Raw genomic sequence first — 19,566 nt, forward strand, 5'->3', positions numbered from 1 at the left:
AGAAGCTGCTCCAGAATCACTGAGTGTGTGCTTTCACACTCCTGTACCTACTCCTTGATGGTGGCAATGAGACGAGGGTGATGGGGGTCCTTAATGATGGATGCTGCCTCTTTGGGGCATCGCTCCTTGAAGATGAGATATTTAAAAGGTGAAATATTTAAGGGGAATCAGAGAAGGAACTTCTTCACTCAAACACTGGTGAGAATGTGGAATGAGCATCCAGTGGAAGTGGTGGATGCAGGTTCAATTGTAACATTTAAGAGAAGGTTAGATAGGTGCATGGATGAAACAAGCATGGAGGGTTATGGCCCAGACATGGGCAGATGGGACGCAGCAGAAGACCAGGTCAGAGAGGAATACACGGTTGAATGATCTGCTTCTGGTTTTTGTACTCTAAGACTCACTGCCAACTGTACAGATCTTCTTCCATGAAGCCCATAGGTACCTGACATCACCTATCATACTGTACAAAGTCAGCAATCACCTCAAGTTCCATAAACCAAGTGCGACCACCACTGCCCTACAGAATTCTTTCTAATTTAGTTACATGTGCATCACACACAAAATGCTGGAGGAACTCAGCAGGTCAAACAGCATCTATGGAAGTAAATAGAGAGTCAACTTTTGGGCCGAAACCCTTCTTCAGGACTGAGAAGGGAGGAGGAAGATGCCACAATAAAAAGGTGGGGGGAGGGCAAGAGGCCAGCTGGAAAGTGACGGGTGCAGCCAGGTGGGTGGGAAAGGTCAAGGGCTGGAGAAGAAGGAATCTGATAGGAGAGGAGAATAGACAATGGGAAAAAGGGAAGGGGGTTATGCAGGGGGAAGTAATAGGCAGGGGAGAAGAACCAAAATGGTCAGAGTGGGGAAAAGAGGAAGGGGGAAATTTTGTTCACTGGAAGGAAAAAATTGATGTTCATGCCATCAGGTTGGAAGCTACCATGACATAATATAAGATGAGGGTGGCCTCATCTTGGCACAAGGGGAAGCCATGAACCACCACATTGAAACGGGAATGGGAATGGGAATTAGAATGCTTGGCCACTGGGAAGTCCTGCTCATGGAGGGTGGTGCAGAGCTGTTCTTTGCTCAGAGACCACTTTTGAAGAAACCTTGTGTCACACAGATTCCTGATCTACAGGAGGTGCCCCATTCAGGTGCATGTGTATTGACTGCTCACAGAGTCCTTCCCTCACAGATTCCCATGCAAGATACCAGGTACTAGAGGTCTGAAAAGGTCCATATTACCACATAACTATGACAAAGTTTCTTTGCAACCAAGTCATACAAACACACCCCTCTATAGTCAACCTTTGATCATCTGTCTTAAACTTATAAAGGGCGCGCAGTCTGCTTTATCATTCAGTCACTTCTGGCAGCCAAACTTGAATGTTATTTCATTATGAAGATCAGTCCCTACTGCAAGTTAACAATTATTCTTGGCCTCTTCACAGCTGCTTCAGGGTTCAGGTGAGTGTAACAGAATTCTGCAGTGTGATACTGTGATTTAAGTCGATTGGGGATGTTTAGCCAAAGGGAACAGGGAGATCTCAAACATCCCTTTCCCAGCCCCAGCTTTGGTCTATGCCAGGCATGGGCAAACTACGGCCTGCGGGCCATATGTGGCCCGTTAAGCTTTTTAATCCGGCCTGCAGAACTTGATGAAATTATATTAATAAACCTTGTTAATGTTTTTTCCCCGCAATTCTGGTGTTTTCCCAATAGATGACGCACTCTATATACATTGACCTTTGTTGAGGTGCAGCGTATTACTCCACATTTGCGCTTTACTCTTTGTTTGGCTCGACCTATTTGTGTGAACAGGCGTTCAGCGTCATGAACATCAACAAAGCCAGCCACAGATCCAAGTTAACTGACCAACACCTCAGATCCACCCTGAGAATCGCCACAACAAAACTAAATCCAGACTTTGATATGCTGGCTAAAAAGGGAGACCAACAACACTGTTCCCACTGAAATTAAAAATAAGTTTCTTCATTGTGTTATGTAAAAAATGCATTTGAAAATATTTTTTTCAATAAGCCTTACATGTTACATGTCATTTCTGTTAAGTGATGGATATGAGTAGTGCGCAGGTGCACGTACGTTCTCAAAATAAAAAATGCGCTCCAGATCAAATAACGTGCTCCACATACTGGCGCGCTGTCACTGTTCTGTCCTTGTGCTGGTCGTTGTTGAGTTTTGGCACAGGGGACAATTGAATAAGAAGGAGCAGGACAAGTAGACCTGCATCTCCTACCGTTTTTGAAATAAAAACAGTCAGGAGGAGAGTGATGATGATAATATCTTGAAGGATAACAGAATTTTCAGTGCTTTAAAATAATAACCGTTACTATTAAAAAAGCTGTATTTTATTCATTTAATTTTCAGTTTTAAAAGTCATTTCAATAAATAGCTAAATACCATGGGACTTCAAAGACAGATATTTTGTTGTAATGCATTTGTTCATTTTCAATTGAAATTAAAGCACATGTTTTCTACATATCCCATGATATTTTATTTTCTCTTATGAGGTGTATTACCGAAACACTCCGTCCATCTGCTCCTGGTCCGGCCCCCCTGTCAAATTTTAGAACCCTTTGTGGCCCACAAGTCAAAAAGTTTGCCCACCCCTGGTCTATGATGTGGTCTTTGCTGGAAGTCAGGGTAGCAAGTAAAGAAGCTGGCAGGGCAGTCTCCTGAAAAAAAAAATGGATGAAAATGTAGATGGGTGGGTTCGTAAGTCTGCAAATGATACCAAGATTGATGAAGTTGTGGATAGTGTGGAAGACTGGCAAAGAATACATTGAGATGTGGGTAGAGAAATGGCAGATGGAATTTAACGCAGATAAATGTGAGGTGTTGCACCTTGGTAGGGCAAATGCAAAGAAACAGTACACTGTTAAGGGGAAGATCCTTAACAGTGTTGCCGAGCAGAGAGTTAACAAATTTCACAACATATGCTGATGATATTAAACCTGATTCTGATTCTTGGGATCCAAGTTCATTGCTCATTGAAAGTGGCTACACAGGTTGATGAGGTGGTTGATAAAGTGGTTAAGAAGGCTTGTGGAATGCTTGTTTTTATTAGTCGAGACATTAAGATCAAAAGTCAGGAGTTTATGTTGCAACTTTATCAAACCCTGGTTTGGACACATCTGGAGTATCACCCCACTATAGAAAGGATGTTGAGGCTTTGGAGAGGGTGCAGAAGACATTTATCAGGATCCTTCTGGTTTAGAATGTATGTGCAATCACGAGAGGATGGATAAACTTGGGAGGCTGAGGGGAGATCAGAGAGAGGTTTGTAAGATTATGAGAGGCATGGAAAGAGTGGATAGAGATTATCTGTTTCCCAGGGTAGAAATGTCTAATACCAGAGGGCATGCATTGACGGTGAGAGGGGGTATGTTCAAAGGGAATGTGAGCAGTAAGTTTTTTATTCACAGTGGTGGATGCCTGAAATGCCCTGCCTGTTTGGTGGTAGAGGCAAATATGTTAGAGACTTTCAAGAGAAGTTTCAATAGGCACATGGATGTGAGGAAGATGGAGGGATATGGACATGGTGCAGGTAGGAGGATTAGTGTTTGGGTGTTCTTGATTTGCTTATTAGCTGGTTCAGCATAACATTGTGGGCTGAATGGCCTGTTCCTGTGCTGTACTCTTCTATGTTCTATGTAAATTTGTGCTTGGGGACGAGCAACGTTTGAGCTATGTTCCGCAATGTTCAACCATCACCATGTTTTCCCTAGAGCAATCAGGCATCTACAGAGCTGTTATTTAGCAAGTGTTTAGCACCTTACCTGCTGGAGGGAGGACAAAACCGAGGGAAGTGTTTTAAAAAAGATTAAAAAGCTGGATTGCTGACTCTGCTTAGGCAAAGGAAATCACGTAAGTGCAGCCCTTAATTTCTGGATGTCCCAAAACATTTCACTGCCAAGAAAATACTTTGTGAAACATTTTCACTGTTGTAAAACTGGAACCAAATGACTGAATTTACAAATAGTTTGCGAACTTCTCTGCTTGTTATTCTGTTCTTTGAGCAAATTATTCAGCTTGCTACTCTTCCCATTATATTGTTCATAGAATGAATTATTCTGCTAGTTACATTATGGGTTATTTATTTTCAGTTAATTATTCTGCTAGTTACATTATGGGTTAATTATTTTCAGTTCTAATTATTAGTCCTAGTCTGTCTGCCACAGTTATGTTCCTGGAGATGTATGCTCAATTTCAAAGTCTACAAGAAGTTTGGATAGTGACATGTATGAAAAGGTGACAGGTGAAAAGTTTAAGGGGAACATGAGGGGAAACTTCTTCACCCAAAGGGTGGTGAGAGTGTTGAACAAGCTGCCAGCACAAGTGGTCCTTGCAAGCTCGATTTTAATGCTTAAGGGAAGTTTGGATAGGTACATGGATGGTAGGGGTACGGAAGGCTATGATCTCAGCAAAAGTTGATGTGAGTAGGCAGTTTAAATGGTTCAGTACATACTAGATGGGCTGAAGAGCCTGATTCTGTGCTGTATTTTCCTATGACTCTGGGTGATGAGGTAATTTATTTCTAGCATTATGTTAACTACTCCATGTCTTGCCCTAGGTAGACATCATTGGTAAATCAGTTTCTTATTTCTCATGTTACGAGGCACAATGAAAAACTTTGTTTTGTGCCTTCTGTACAGATCGTTTCATTACAACAGTGCATTGAGGTAGTACAAGGTTCAATAAAAAAAAACAGAACAAACAGCATAATCTGAAGAAGGGTTTTAGCCCAAAAAGTTGACCATTTCTTCATTTTCTTAGATACTGCCAGAGCTGCTGAGTTCCTCCAGCGCTTTGGGTGTGTTGCTACAGAACGAAGTGTTAGTTACCAAGAAAATACATTGTAGGTAAATAATAAGGTGTGATGTTGTAGTGAGATAGATTGTGAGGTCAATGGTCCATCTCAGCATATCAAGGATCTACCTTATTGTATCAAGATTCAATCTTTCATGAATTAAAATCCTTATCTAGAGTTTTCAATTTATCACGTACATAAAAAGTAAAATCCAGACTGGTCCACATATGGCACTTCCCACTGGAGTCATGGTAAAATGCAGCACAGAAGCAGGCCCTTCGGCCCATCCAGTCCATGTCAAGCCATTTAGGCAGCCTCGCCCCCATTGACCTGCGCCAAGACCATAGCCCTCCATATGTCGTGGTTTCTCACAAATGACTAGGAGACGCAGAAGATTCTTCAAGAAGGGGTAAACTTTAATTTGCAAATCAAAGCTGAGACAGTCATTGAGCTAGTCGCTGATTGCCCACCGATCTTTGGAAATAGCATGTTTTATAGCAATCTCCTGGTTTAGTTGCATTAGCATATGCAATCGGTCTATAGTTGCGTACCACACATACATCTGCCACTATTGTTTCTACCCATTGACTTAATCATGTTCTAATCTACATCTCTTAGCTACCTCTCATTAACACACCACTGTCTTCTACATTCTTAGGATTTCATTCTCCAGCAAATAGCAAGTTTACATTCTTAATATTTCGTGACTTAATCATGTTCTAATCTACATCTCCTAGCTACCTTTCATTAACACACCATTGTCTTCTACATTCTTAATATTTCATACTCCTGCTAAATTGGGTACATGCATAGCAAATAGCAAACTCAGATTACATAATTTACATCTCTTAGCTTCCTCTTAACACACCATTGTCTTCTACATTCTTAAGATGTTATTCTCTAGCAAATAGCAAGTTTCAACTTTTATACTCCAATACATACTCCTACCATTCATGTACCTATCCAAACTTCTCTTCAACATTGAAATCGAGCTCACATGCACCACTTGCATTGGCAGCTCATTCCACACTCTCACCACCCTCTGAGTGAAGAAGTTTCCCTTCATGTTCCCATTAATCTTTTCACCTTTCACCCTTAATCTATGACCTCTAGTTGTAGACCCACCCAACCTCAGTATATCCCTCACAATTTTGCATATCTCTATCAAATCTTCCCTCAATCTTCTATAAGGTCCTAACCTATTCAATCTTTCTATATAACTCACATCCTCTAGATCTGGCAGCATCCTTATAAATTTTCTCTGTACTCTTTCAACCTTATTTCCATCTTTCCTGTAGGTAGCTGACCAAAACTGCACACAATACTCCAAATTAGGCCCCACCAATGTCTTATACAACTTCAACATAGCATCCTGTGTCCTGTATTCAATACTTTGATTTATGGAGTCTGGAATCACCAAATGGGGACGAGTCCATAATTTGTACATTGATTTTTATCAAGCAGAAAGTTGTACAGTTGATCACAAGGTTGATCAAACAGGTGAGTTGTAAGGAGCAGCTTAAGTCAGAGGGGTGGAAATCCTGACAGAAAGTTCCGCATCTTGGAATGGTGTTCTGCTGGTGGGATGGTTAAGTTCAGGGAGGCTGTGTAGTGTTGTACTGTGTAAAATGCTGTATTTCATGGGAAATATTTTACTATTACACCTACTGAGTTTGCAGAAACATTTTGTAGTGATTTCACTGTGGAACCATAAGCCAGTATATACCCCAGTCATCAGTTAAAGCAGATTATTCAGGTAGCTTACCTTCTTGCAGTTTAGGGAGCCTGGTATGGAAACACCAATGCCCTTGAATGGAAAATCCTACAAAAAGTAGTCAATACGGCCCTGACCCCTACAGGTAAAGCCCTCCCCACTACTGAGCACATCTACACAGAGTGCTGTCACAGGAAAGCAGCATCTATCATCAGGGACCCTTCCCTGGAACCTCAGGACTTACACCACAGGTTCAGGAACAGTTACTACCCCTCAACCATCAGGCTGTTGAACCAAAGGGGATAACTTCACTCGCCCATCACTGAAATGTTCCCACAACCAATAGACTCACATTCAAGGACTCTTCTTCTCACTATGAGGACTGGTGTGTGTTCCCTTGTCTTACCCCTTCTGAAATCCACAATCAGTTCTTTGGTCTTACTGATGCTGAGTGCAAGGTTGTTGCTGTGCCACCACTCAACTAGATTATGTATCTTGGTCCTGAACACCTTCTCATCACCATTTGATGATAGTTGTGTCATCAGCAAGTTTAGGGATGGCATTTGAGCTGTGCATAGCCACACAGTCATAGGTGTAGAGAGAGTGAACAGTGGGCTCAGCACACATCCCCGAGGTGCTCCAGTTTGAGTGTAAGCAGGTGAAGATGTTATTTCTCATTCACACAGCTTGTGGACTTCCAGTTAGAAAGTCAAGGATCCAGTTGCAGAAAGAGGTACAGAGGCTCAGGTTTTGGAGCTTTTTGATCGGATCTGTCAGAATGATTGTGTTTTTCCTTTTACTACCTTAATGCATTTAAGCACAACATGATATGACTGGACAGCACATGACAAAAGCTTTTCAATGTTACCTTTGTATATGTGACAACAATGTAACCATTCAAGCAATACAGGAAACGTAACAACAAGCTCATACAACAGGTTCAAAGTTTCATTTATCTTCAGAATAAGTATACAGTATACAACCTGAAATTTGTACTCTTCACAGAAACCCCATAGAATGAATGATAGAAACATCGAAGCCCCCCCATCCCTATCACACAAGCGGCAGCAAAAGCATCAACCCCTTAACCCCCACCATGAAAGCAACAACAGAAACCCCAATGTCCTTGATCCAGAGTCCATCAGAACCACAGTCCTCCAGCTCCTACAACAATCAGAGCAGAGACCAGCAACTCGCTGTTCCTAGTTGCTTCTCCAAGCCCCCTCGTCTCGAGGACTGACGGGCTCTCACTCTCCATTAAAAGAGAAAAAGAGAGGGAACACTCGAGTACAGAGGCTGTGGGGAATGATTTTTTTTAAAATGTAGATGTTAAAAATCTGAAAGAAGAACAGAAGATGCCGTGAAGATTCCGGCCAATAATATGTGGGATAATAATATCAATTATACTTTGGTGTTGCTGATTGAGGCATATAAAGCACCTCAGCCCATCTAGTCCGTGCTGAATTATTATTCTGCCTATTCCTGCACCACAGCCCTCCATACTCACCATGTTAGAAATGCTGACATTAGAGCGGGTTCAAAGGACATTCAAAAAAATGATTCCAGGGTTGAAAGATTTGTCATATGAGGAGCATTTGATAGCTCTGGGCCTGTACCCACTGGAATTCAGAAGAATGAGGGGGGTGGGGGGAGGTTCTCATTGAAATCTATCAAATGTTGAAAGGCCTTGATAGAGTGCAGGTGGAGGAGATGTTTCCTATTTTGGAGGAGTCTGAGACCAGAGGACACAGCATCAGAATACAGGGACATCCATTTAGAATGGAGATGAGGAGGAATTTCTTTAGACAGAGGGTGGTGAATCTGTGGAATTAATTGTCACAGGCAGTTGTGGAGGCACCTCATTGGGTATATTTAAGGCAAGAGGTTGATAGGTTCTTGATCAGTCAGGGCAAGAAAAGATAAGGAGAGAAGGCAGGAGATTGGGGCTGAGCGGGATATGGATCAGCCACAATGAAATGGCGGAGCAGACTCAAATGGCAAAATGGCTTAATTCTGCTCCCATATTTTATGGTGTTATGGTCATACTCCTCACATCCATGTACTCATCCAAAGTTCTCGTAAACGTTGAAAATGAATCCGCATCCATCACATTCTTGGCAGCTGGTTCTACACATCATCATGTTCCCCTTAAACACTTCACCTTTTATCCGTCACCCATGACCTCTTGTAGTCCTAAGCAACCTCTGTGAAAAAGACTGCTTGCATTCACCTTATCTTTACCCCTCAACATCTTGTATACCTCTATCAAATCTCCCCACATTCTCCTACAGGGAATGAAGTCTTAACCTATTCAACCTTTCCCTATAACTCAGGTCCTCAAGTCCTGGCAACATCCTTGCAAATGTTCCCTGTATTCTTTCTATCTTATTGGTTTCTTTCCTGTGGGTAGGAGACCAGAAGTGCACACAATACTCCAAGTTAGGCCTCACCAAAGTTTTACAGTATGCAACTTCAACATAACATTCAATCTCCTGTACTCAATACATGGATTTATGATGGCAAATGTGCTAAAAGATCTCTTTATGATCCTATCTACATGTGATGCCACTTTCAATGAACTATGGATCTGTATTCCCATATCCCTCTGTTCTATCTCACTCCTCAGTGCCCTATTGTTCACTGTGTAAGACCAACCCTGGTTGGTCCTCCTGAAGTGCAACACCTCACACTTGTCTGCATTAAACTCCATCTGCCATTTTTCTGTCCATTTTTCCAGCTGGTCCAGATCCCATTGCAAGCTTTGATAGCCTTCCTCGCTGTCCACTACACCCTCAATCTTGGTGATATCGGCAAACTTGTTAACCCAGTTATCCCCATTATCATCCAGATTATTGATATAAGTGACAAGAAATAACAGGCCCAGCAAATCACTACTAGTCACTGGCCTTCAGTCAGAGAGACAGCTATCTACTACCACTCAGGCTTTTCCACTAAGCCAACGTCAAATTAAATTTACTACCCTTCCTGAATGCCAAGCAACTGAACTTTATTGACCAACATCCCATATGGGACATTGCTAAAGCCCACATAGATAACATCTGTTGCCTTACCTTCATCAACTTTCCTGGTAACTTCCTCAAAAGACTCTGTAAGATTGGATAGACATAACTTACCGTGACAAAAGTTATGTTGACTATCTCTAATCAGTCTCTGTCCACCCAAATACTTATACATCCAGTCCCTTAGAAAACATTCCAAATGCTGTCTGGGACACCAAGTAGAACACATCTACTTTTCTTCAAAATCAAAATATTGGCCATGGATTCTTCTACGCCCACTTGAGAAGGCAGACAGTACTTTAGCATCTTGTCTGAAAGTCAGACCGCAGTACAACAATGAAATCTGGAATCACTAAATGAGTCAAGTCCGTAACTTGATAAGAGGAGTTGGCCAGAAAGAACTACAGTCCACAAATCAGTGAATTCAAATGAATCAAGGACAGTGGAAGAAGGCACACCAATTGTCTTTGTTCTTGCCATGAGGTAGAAGGAAATGGAGGCAGCCATTTTGTGAAGTGGCTCTGCATCCTCCATTTTGTGAACTGAGGTTGCTTGGATTGATTAATGTTTTAAAGCAGACACAATGATGCTCCACATAATCTGCTGGACTAGGGATCATTTCCATATAAGAAGTTATTGTGACATGCAAGTTTGGGAATATTGAGGTGTGTGCCTGCCATGAGTGATTCAAGCTGGGTGCTGAAGAGAACAAAGAGACATTAATTACCAGTTGTCACTTGCAGAAGTAGGGAAATAAATGGACTGTGGCTTGATCAGAGCCAATAAGAAGGTGTTTTCAAATTTTCAAATTGTCCAATTGCGTCTCAGATCGGAGTTCTGAGAGGCGGGACTGCGCAGGCGCGTGAGGAGGCCTGGGAAGGAGGGAAGATATAAAAAAGGAGAGACTGAGTGAGGTAGTTCTCTTTTGGAAGAGGACAGCGAGGCTTTGAGAGGAAGTGCGGCGGCGGCCATTTTCAAATTGTCCAATTGCGTCTCAGATCGGAGTTCTGAGAGGCGGGACTGCGCAGGCACGTGAGGAGGCCTGGGAAGGAGGGAAGATATAAAAAGAACGCAGCCTTAAGAAGCGGGCAGCTTCGTTTGCGGGCAGTGGAGTACGCCGGGAGCAGAGGGTAGGGCTTGGGCTCAGGGGGCTTAGGCAGAAGAGGGCACAGTAGGCTTATCTTTTAGTTCTTGTTATTTTTCAGTTTTTTGGGAAGTATGAGTGTGAGGGCAGCTTGTTGTTCTCAGTGTCGGATGTGGGAGCTCCTGGAGTCTCCGAGCCTCCCGGACGTCCACATCTGCGCCAGGTGCTCCGAACTGCAGCTCCTGAGGGACTGAGTTAGGGAACTGGAGCTGCAGCTCGATGACCTTCCCCTGGTCAGGGAGAGTGAGGAGGTGATAGAGAGGAGTTACAGGCAGGTGGTCACTCTGGGGCCAGGGGAGGCAGATAGGTGGGTCACAGTCAGGAAGGGGAAGAGGCAGGTACTAGAGAGTATCCCGGTGGCTGTACCCCTTGACAATAAGTACTCATGTTTGAGTACTATTTGTGGGGGACAACCTTCCTGGTGGAAGTGACAGTGGCTGGGACTCCGGCACAGAGGATGGCCCTGTAGCTCAGAAGGGTAGGGATAGAAGAAAGAGGACCATAGTAATAGGGGACTCGATAGTCAGGGGTTCAGACATGCGGTTCTGTGGAGGTGATTGGGAGTCCCAGATGGTAATTTGCTTCCCTGGTGCCAGGGTTCGGGACGTTTCTGATCGCGTCCAAGATATCTTGAAGTGGGAGGGTGAGGAGCCAGAGGTCGTGGTACATGTAGGTACCAATGACATAGGTAGGAAAGGGGAAGAGGTCCTGAAATGAGAGTATAGGGAGTTAGGAAGGCAGTTAAGAAGAAGGACCGCAAAGGTAGTTATCTCGGGATTACTGCCTGTGCCACGCGACAGTGACAGTAGGAATAGAATTAGGTGGAGGATGAATGCATGGCTGTGGGATTGGTGCAGGGGGCAGGGATTCAAGTTTCTGGATCATTGGGACCTCTTCTGGGGCAGGCGTGACCTGTTCAAGAAGGACGGGTTACACTTGAATCCTGGGGGGACCAATATCCTAGCGGGGAGGTTTGCTAGGGCTACAGGGCAGACTTTAAACTAGTAAGATGGGGGGGGGTGCGGGAATCAATTTGAGGAAACCATGGGAGAGGAGGTTAGTTCACCAGTAGAGCAAGTAAATAGACAGTGTGTGAGGGAGGAAAGGCAGGTGATGGAGAAGGGATGCGCTCAGCCCGAAGATGTAGGGAAGAAGAAAGAAAAGGATAATAAATTTGAATGCATTGTTAGGGATGAAAAGAGAGGAGGGGGTGGAGAGTATCTTAAATGTATCTATTTTAATGCTAGGAGCATTGTAAGAAAGGTGGATGAGCTTAAAGCTTGGATTGATACCTGGAATTATGATGTTGTAGCTATTAGTGAAACATGGTTGCAGGAGGGGTGTGATTGGCAACTAAATATTCCTGGATTTAGTTGCTTCAGGTGTGATAGAGTAGGAGGGGCCAGAGGAGGAGGTGTTGCATTGCTTGTCCGAGAAAATCTTATGGCGGTGCTTTGGAAGGATAGATTAGAGAGCTCCTCTAGGGAGGCTATTTGGGTGGAATTGAGGAATGGGAAGGGTGTAGTAACACTAATAGGAGTGTATTATAGGCCACCTAATGGGGAGCATGAGTTGGAAGAGCAAATGTGTAAGGAGATAGCAGATATTTGTAGTAAACACAAGGTGGTGATTGTGGGAGATTTTAATTTTCCACACGTAGACTGGGAAGCTCATTCTGTAAAAGGGCTGGATGGTTTAGAGCTTGTGAAATGTGTGCAGGATAGTTTTTTGCAACAATACATAGAAGTACCGACTAGAGATGGGGCAGTGTTGGATCTCCTGTTAGGGAATGCGATAGGTCAACTGACAGATGTATGTGTTGGGGAGCACTTCGGGTCCAGTGATCGCAATAGCATTAGCTTCAATATAATTATGGAGAAGGACAGGACAGGACCTAGAGTTGAGATTTTTGATTAGAGAAAGGCTAACTTTGAGGAGATGCGAAGGGATTTAGAGAGAGTGGATTGGGTCAAGTTGTTTTATGGGAAGGATGTAATAGAGAAATGGAGGTCATTTAAGGGTGAGATTATGAGGGTACAGAATCTTTATGTTCTTGTTAGGTTGAAAGGAAAGGTTAAAGGTTTGAAAGCACCATGGTTTTCAAGGGATATTAGAAATTTGGTTCGGAAAAAGAGAGATGTCTACAATAGATATAGGCAGCATGGAGTAAAGGAATTGCTCGAGGAATATAAAGAATGTAAAAGGAATCTTAAGAAAGAGATTAGAAAAGCTAAAAGAAGATACGAGGTTGGTTTGGCAAATAAGGTGAAAGTAAGTCCGAAAGGTTTCTACAGTTATATTAAAAGCAAGAGGATAGTGAGGGATAAAATTGGCCCCTTAGAGAATCAGAGTGGTCAGCTATGTGTGGAGCCGAGGGAGATGGGAGAGATTTTGAACGATTTCTTCTCTTCGGTATTCACTAAGGAGAAGGATATTGAATTGTGTAAGGTGTGGGAAACAAGTATGGAAGTTATGGAACCTATGACAATTAAAGAGGTGGAAGTACTGGCGCTTTTAAGAAATTTAAAAGTGGATAAATCTCTGGGTCCTGACAGGATATTCCCCAGGACCTTGAGGGAAGTTTGTGTAGAAATAGCAGGAGCTCTGACGGAGATCTTTAAGATGTCATTAGAAATGGGGATTGTGCCGGAGGATTGGCGTATTGCTCATGTGGTTCCATTGTTTAAAAAGGGTTCTAGAAGTAAGCCTAGCAATTATAGACCTGTCAGTTTGACATCAGTGGTGGGTAAATTAATGGAAAGTATTCTTAGAGATAGTATTAATAATTATCTGGATAGACAGGATCTGATTAGGAGTAGCCAGCATGGATTTGTGCGTGGAAGGTCATGTTTGACAAACCTTATTGAATTTTTTGAAGAAGTTACGAGGAATGTTGACGAGGGTAAGGCGGTGGATGTAGTCTATATGGACTTCAGCAAAGCCCTTGACAAAGTTCCACATGGAAGGTTAGTTAAGAAGGTTCAGTCGTTAGGTATTAATGCTGGAGTAATAAAATGGATTCAACAGTGGCTAGATGGGAGATGCCAGAGAGTAGTGGTGGATAATTGTTTATCGGGATGAAGGCCGGTGACTAGCGGGGTGCCTCAGGGATCTGTTTTGGGCCCAATGTTGTTTGTAATATACATAAATGATCTGGATGATGGGGTGGTAAATTGGATTAGTAAGTATGCCGATGATACTAAGGTAGGAGGTGTTGTGGATAATGAGGTGGATTTTCAAAGCTTGCAGGGAGATTTATGCCAGTTAGAAGAATGGGCTGAACGTTGGCAGATGGAGTTTAATGCTGAGAAGTGTGAGGTTCTACATTTTGGCAGGAATAATCCAAATAGAACATACATGGTAAATGGTAGGGCATTGAGGAATGCAGAGGAACAGAGAGATCTAGGAATAACAGTGCATAGTTCCCTGAAGGTGAAGTCTCATGTAGATAGGGTGGTGAAGAAGGCTTTTGGAACACTGGCCTTTATAAATCAAAGCATTGAGTACAGAAGTTGGAATGCAATGTTAAAATTGTACAAGGCATTGGTAAGGCCAAATTTAGAATATTGTGTGCAGTTCTGCTCACTGAATTATAGGAAAGATATCAATAAATTAGAGAGAGTGCAGAGACGATTTACTAGGATGTTACCTGGGTTTAAGCACTTAAGTTACAGAGAAAGGTTGAACAAGTTAGGTCTCTATTCATTGGAGCGTAGAAGGTTGAGGGGGGATTTGATCGAGGTATTTAAAATTTTGAGAGGGATACAGAGAGTTGACGTGAATAGGCTGTTTCCATTGAGAGTAGCGGAGATTCAAACGAGAGGACATGAATTTGAGAGTTAGGGGGCAGAAGTTTAAGGGAAACACGAGGGGGTATTTCTTTACTCAGAGAGGGATAGCTGTGTGGAATGAGCTTCCTGTAGAAGTAGTAGAGGCCAGTTCAGTTGTGTCATTTAAGGTAAAATTGGATAGGTATATGGACAGGAAAGGAGTGGAGGGTTATGGGCTGAGTGCGGGTAGGTGGGACTAGGTGAGATTAAGAGTTCGGCACAGACTAAGAGGGCCGAGATGGCCTGTTTCCGTGCTGTGATTGTTATATGGTTATATGTTAAAGGTCAGTCAGATGACCCGTAGCAAATAACACTGAAAAGCAACATTTGAATTACTAAGCAATAAATATAAAAGCAGAACTTTGTGTGCACTGGCAGCAATGACTCTCCACAGACCCACCATCGTCAATGTGGAATGCCCCAAGGACACATGAAGATTCAAAACAGGACCACAAGTAGAAACTCCTTTTCACTGGTATTACCTTTTCTATTCTTTGGTTGTTCACGGAGGGTCAGAAAAACTTAGTAGGCATGTACACAGGTATTTGGTTATGGAAATTCATGTCTTCTTCTATTGAGACAATAAAGGTACTTGTCGATAACTCCAGATTCTCTCTGTGCCTCCCTAATCATTATCACTAAGGGGCAATCCTTTTAATAGGGGTTTCTAACAAATGGAAGATTGCACATTTGATATTTGAAATTTCATATCTTACTTCTATAGACATGGAAAGCAACCTGCTCCCATCTCACACCAGAATGGAAATCAACTTTACCAGACCGAACCAGGTCAGTATGGAACAGACTACAACTAAAGAATGCATGGTCCTTGAAGATTTAATGTTGGTATATTAAAGAAGTTGTCCTCTACTGTCAGGATAATGTAGAGACAGTTCTGTTCAGGGAGTAAACTTTTGTTGGATCTTTGTTTAACTTTTGGTCCTTAGGGTTCTTCCAGGAATCAAGAATGGCTACCAGTCTTAATTCCAAGATTTCAGTTTAATTTAGAGTACAAACAAACATACAAATACTAAACAAACTTAATAAAGAGCTGAGAAATGAAGCTAAGAGGGGAATTAATCTAAGGAGTGTAAGGCAGAGGAATAAAGAAATAAAAGATGGTGCTTCTGAAAAAATCCATCACTCATATAGATGAGCTAAGGGTAATTCCTTAGATAGTGATGAATTACTTAATAGGTTACATAATTGAAACAATTACATCACGTGGGTAATGAGCTAATACTTAGCTAATGAAAAATGAGAAAGGTGATAAACTGCTATACTACTTTCTGCCAGTGTGTGAGAAAAATACATGATTTTGTTAGAAAGTACAAATCCTATGAAGAGTATTATTTTAAAAAAAACAGCAGTTTCCAACACTCTGTTAGCAGTTTAATGGCCTATGTGAGAGTTCTGTACTGCCAAGGTTGTGAAGAGGGATCTCAACACTGTCTGAATAATGTAGGAGCTTGGTGCCATCAAGGAAACAGGGAGAACTAATTTGGAAGGGTAACCTGGAAAAATCTCACAATTGGTTCAATAGTTCAACTTAATATCAGAGAATGTATACAGAATACAATCTGAAATTCATACTCTTCACAGGCATCCATAAAACAGAAGAACAAAACCTCAAAGAATAAATATCAGAAAATGTTAGAACCCCAAAGCCCCCCTTCCCCCTCCCACACACAAGCAGCAGCAAAAGCATCAACCCCCCATTTGCTCCATCAAAAAGCATCAACCTGCACTACCCACCATGCAAACAACAGCAAAGCACCCCCCAGAGACCATGATCTACAGTCCATCAAAACCCACTGACCATCCCAACACTCTGACATCTCAAACAGGCTCTCTCTCACTAGCGAGGGAAAGGGAGAGAGATCACTCCTATAACAGTGAGAGGGAGACTAGCAGCTCACTGTTTTGATGTTACAATATGCAGCTTTGCTTATTTGAGTTCCCCTGACTTGAGGGCCTTCTTTTGACAGCAGTGTACACTGATGTTTTGATGTCACAATCTTCCATGATATTTCAGTCGGCAACACCGGCGAAGCATTGGGCTGTATACTGGGCCACACCCTGAAGGCACACATCTTCCAGGCCCCACCTGGAGATGTCAAAAACACCAGGCCGTTCAGCGAGTTCCGAGAGCGAGAACTGCAGTTTGAGTACAGCTGTAGATCACAGACCCCAACATGACCCCAGCCACCTTGAAAAGGGGAAAAAGAGAGGCATTAAAAGAGAAGAAATTAAAAGTGTTTCGTGGACAAACTGAAAGAGGTCATCCAGATCCACAGAAATCTCTGAAGCCATCTGTAGCTCATCAGGTTAATATTGGAGGATAACGCTGTTGAGATAACATAGAGGGAGATAGGTACTATAAGAGTACAGTAGAAGGAGGACTGTACTTCCAGAGTAAAGTAGAATAAACTTTGTAGAACTGGGATCTAAAGGAGAGTGCTCAGTGCTGTAGAGTCAGCAAGGTACTATCAGGGTCTCTGATACATCTGTTGGTCAGGGTAAACCATGGATGTTGTATCCTTGCTGTGTACATGTGCAAAGCCAGGCAGTACAATATGGAGAGCAAGCTTCCTTCTCTCCACATATCTGATAAACTCAAAGGAATAGCAGAGACTGATACTGTTTGGTACCAGGAGTTGTCTGTCAGCATTGAACTCAACGTAGGACTGCCTTAGGGACTCCAGTTCTGGATTTTTCCCTCGGGGTTTACTCTCGAAGTCTTCCCCTTGAGTGGGTATAACCGCAAGGCAGCAAAGATTTGAGATCAGAGTTTTCCTTCTCCCAGATGAGCTGTCAACCATGGATGGTGAGCCCCATCTGCCACCTGACTGGTCTTAAGGCACCAGTAACCTTCCTTTGCCCCTTCTCCTGTCAGTGGAAATGGGTCACAATTAAACAAAAATCTTTATTTAATAGAGTTAAAAGACTCATATGTTCCATGTTCTTGTTCAATGCTAATGATAATGATTATATCTTACAGTGGTGTTAACAGCCTGTAATTTCAATGACAACGCAAAACCAATCTGTGAATGGACCCAAGCAACAGGTGATAATGGAGACTGGAGCCGAATAGCTGGGAAATCTCCAACACAGGGAACAGGGCCCCCCGGAGACTATCCAGATGGAAGTAAGGATGTTTCTTCTTGCATTCTACACAACACTGCCGACTACACTGTGGTTCAAGAAGTTAGCAACTGGCTTTAGATGATGACTGTCAAATCTGGAGGTTTGATTGTGTGACTTTCCACCTTTGAGCTCCGATCCTAGCAATCAGTCCACCAACAAACTACTTCAAGAGACCAGCACCAAATTCAATGGTTCAATGGTTAAATTAAATGTCAGAGAATGTATACAGTATGCAACCTGAAATCCTTACTCTTCGCAGACATCCACAAAACAGAAGAAAATCCCCAAAGAATGAATGACAGAAAAATATTAGAACCCAAAGCCGCCCCCTCATTCTCCCATGCACAAGCAGCAGAAAAGCATCACCCCCCAATTTATTCCAGCAGGAAGTATCAGCCCACCATCACCTTCAAGCAAGCAAAAGCAAAGCTCCCAAAGAGACCATGATCTAGATCCACCAAAACTACACCCAGCACTTCGCACTCTGCACCCCTGAGCAGAAGTGGGGCAGTGGTCATTAAATCAGCGTTAAAAATAATGGCTGCCCTTTGTGTTGTATAAATACCGGATGTTGTTGTCCTCGTCTTTCCCCCATTCCCTCAACATCGCACGCAAAATCCATTCTTAATACTCAGTGCAGTTCCCACCATCAGACTTCCATCCCTCCATGTTTGTGTAAGGAAACTGAGACAGCATAGTGTAGGATGGTCACAATAGCAGCCACAAAACTAATTATATTAGGCACTAATCTTCTATTGAGTAATATGGCATTGGGCAAGATATTACAGTCAAACACCTCCATTCCATCCGCCAAAAGCGGAACTTCCTGCTGGCCAAACATTTTGATTCCCATTCTCATTCTTGTTTCGCCACGTCAGTCCATGCCCTCATGTTGTGCCATAATGAGATAACCCTCAGGATGGAGGATCACACCTTATATTCTATCTGAGTAGCCTCCAACCTGATGGCATGAATATCAATTTTTCCTTCTGGTAAAAACGAATTTCCCTGCTCTGACCCTCTTCTTCTACTCCCCACTTTGGCCTTTTACCTCTTCTCACCTATCACTTCCCCCTGAGTCCTCTTCTCCTTCCTTTCTCCTATGGTCCACTCTCCTCTCCTGTCAGATTCCTTCCTTTCCAGCCCTTTACCTTTCCCACCCACCTGGCTTCACCTTCTAGCTATCCTCCTTCACCCCACCCCATTTTTTTATTCTAACGTCTCTCCCCGTCCTTCTCAGTTGTGAAGAAGGGTCTCGGCTAAATGTCAACTGTTTATTCATTTCCATAGATGCTGCTTGACCTGCTGAGTTCCACCAGCATTTTGTTTCTGTTGATTAAGATATTACAGTATCTCTGTATGGAACATTACTAATGATATATTAACGAACATTGAACCATAAGCCAATGTATGAAGTTCTTTTGATGTTGTTCACTGAATGACATAACAATTGGTTGAGGTGCTATTAAAGTATTTATTCCGTTAACAATTGACCTATGTACTTTTGTGTAATATATCACAAAGTAGGCATTTTTGATTTTGCGGAGATTTGGCATAACATCAAGAACTTTGACAATAGTGAAGAGTATATGGACTGGCTGCATCACAGCCTGGCATGGAAGCACCAATGCCCTCGAATGGAAAATCCTACAAAAGGAAGTAGATTCAGCCCAGCCCATCACGGGTAAAGCCCTCCCAACCATTGATCACATCTACAACAGAAACTATAAGTGCAACAGACTGCTGTCGTAGGAAAATGGCAGCTATTATCAGAGAACCCCACCACCCAGGTCAGGCTTTCTTCTGGCTGCTACCATCAAGAGTCTTAGGACTTGCACCACCAGGTTCAAGAATAGTTACTACCTCTTAGCCATGAGGCT

The 19,566-nt window shown here is 42.7% G+C and overlaps 1 protein-coding gene across 1 annotated transcript in view; it reads left to right on the forward strand.

Annotated features, from left to right (window-relative positions):
* The first annotated feature begins 1,373 nt into the window (after positions 1-1,373).
* Positions 1,374-19,566, forward strand: part of LOC132397492 (IgGFc-binding protein-like) — a 238,387-nt gene continuing 220,194 nt past the window's right edge. Inside the window, 3 exon segments of the mRNA XM_059976322.1 lie at positions 1,374-1,467; positions 15,264-15,328; positions 17,541-17,687. Of these exon segments, the coding sequence (XP_059832305.1) occupies positions 1,400-1,467; positions 15,264-15,328; positions 17,541-17,687 (280 nt within the window). The 5' untranslated portion in view covers positions 1,374-1,399.

Source organism: Hypanus sabinus, chromosome 7 (assembly GCF_030144855.1).
Source record: "Hypanus sabinus isolate sHypSab1 chromosome 7, sHypSab1.hap1, whole genome shotgun sequence".
Classification (NCBI taxonomy): Eukaryota; Metazoa; Chordata; class Chondrichthyes; order Myliobatiformes; family Dasyatidae; genus Hypanus; species Hypanus sabinus.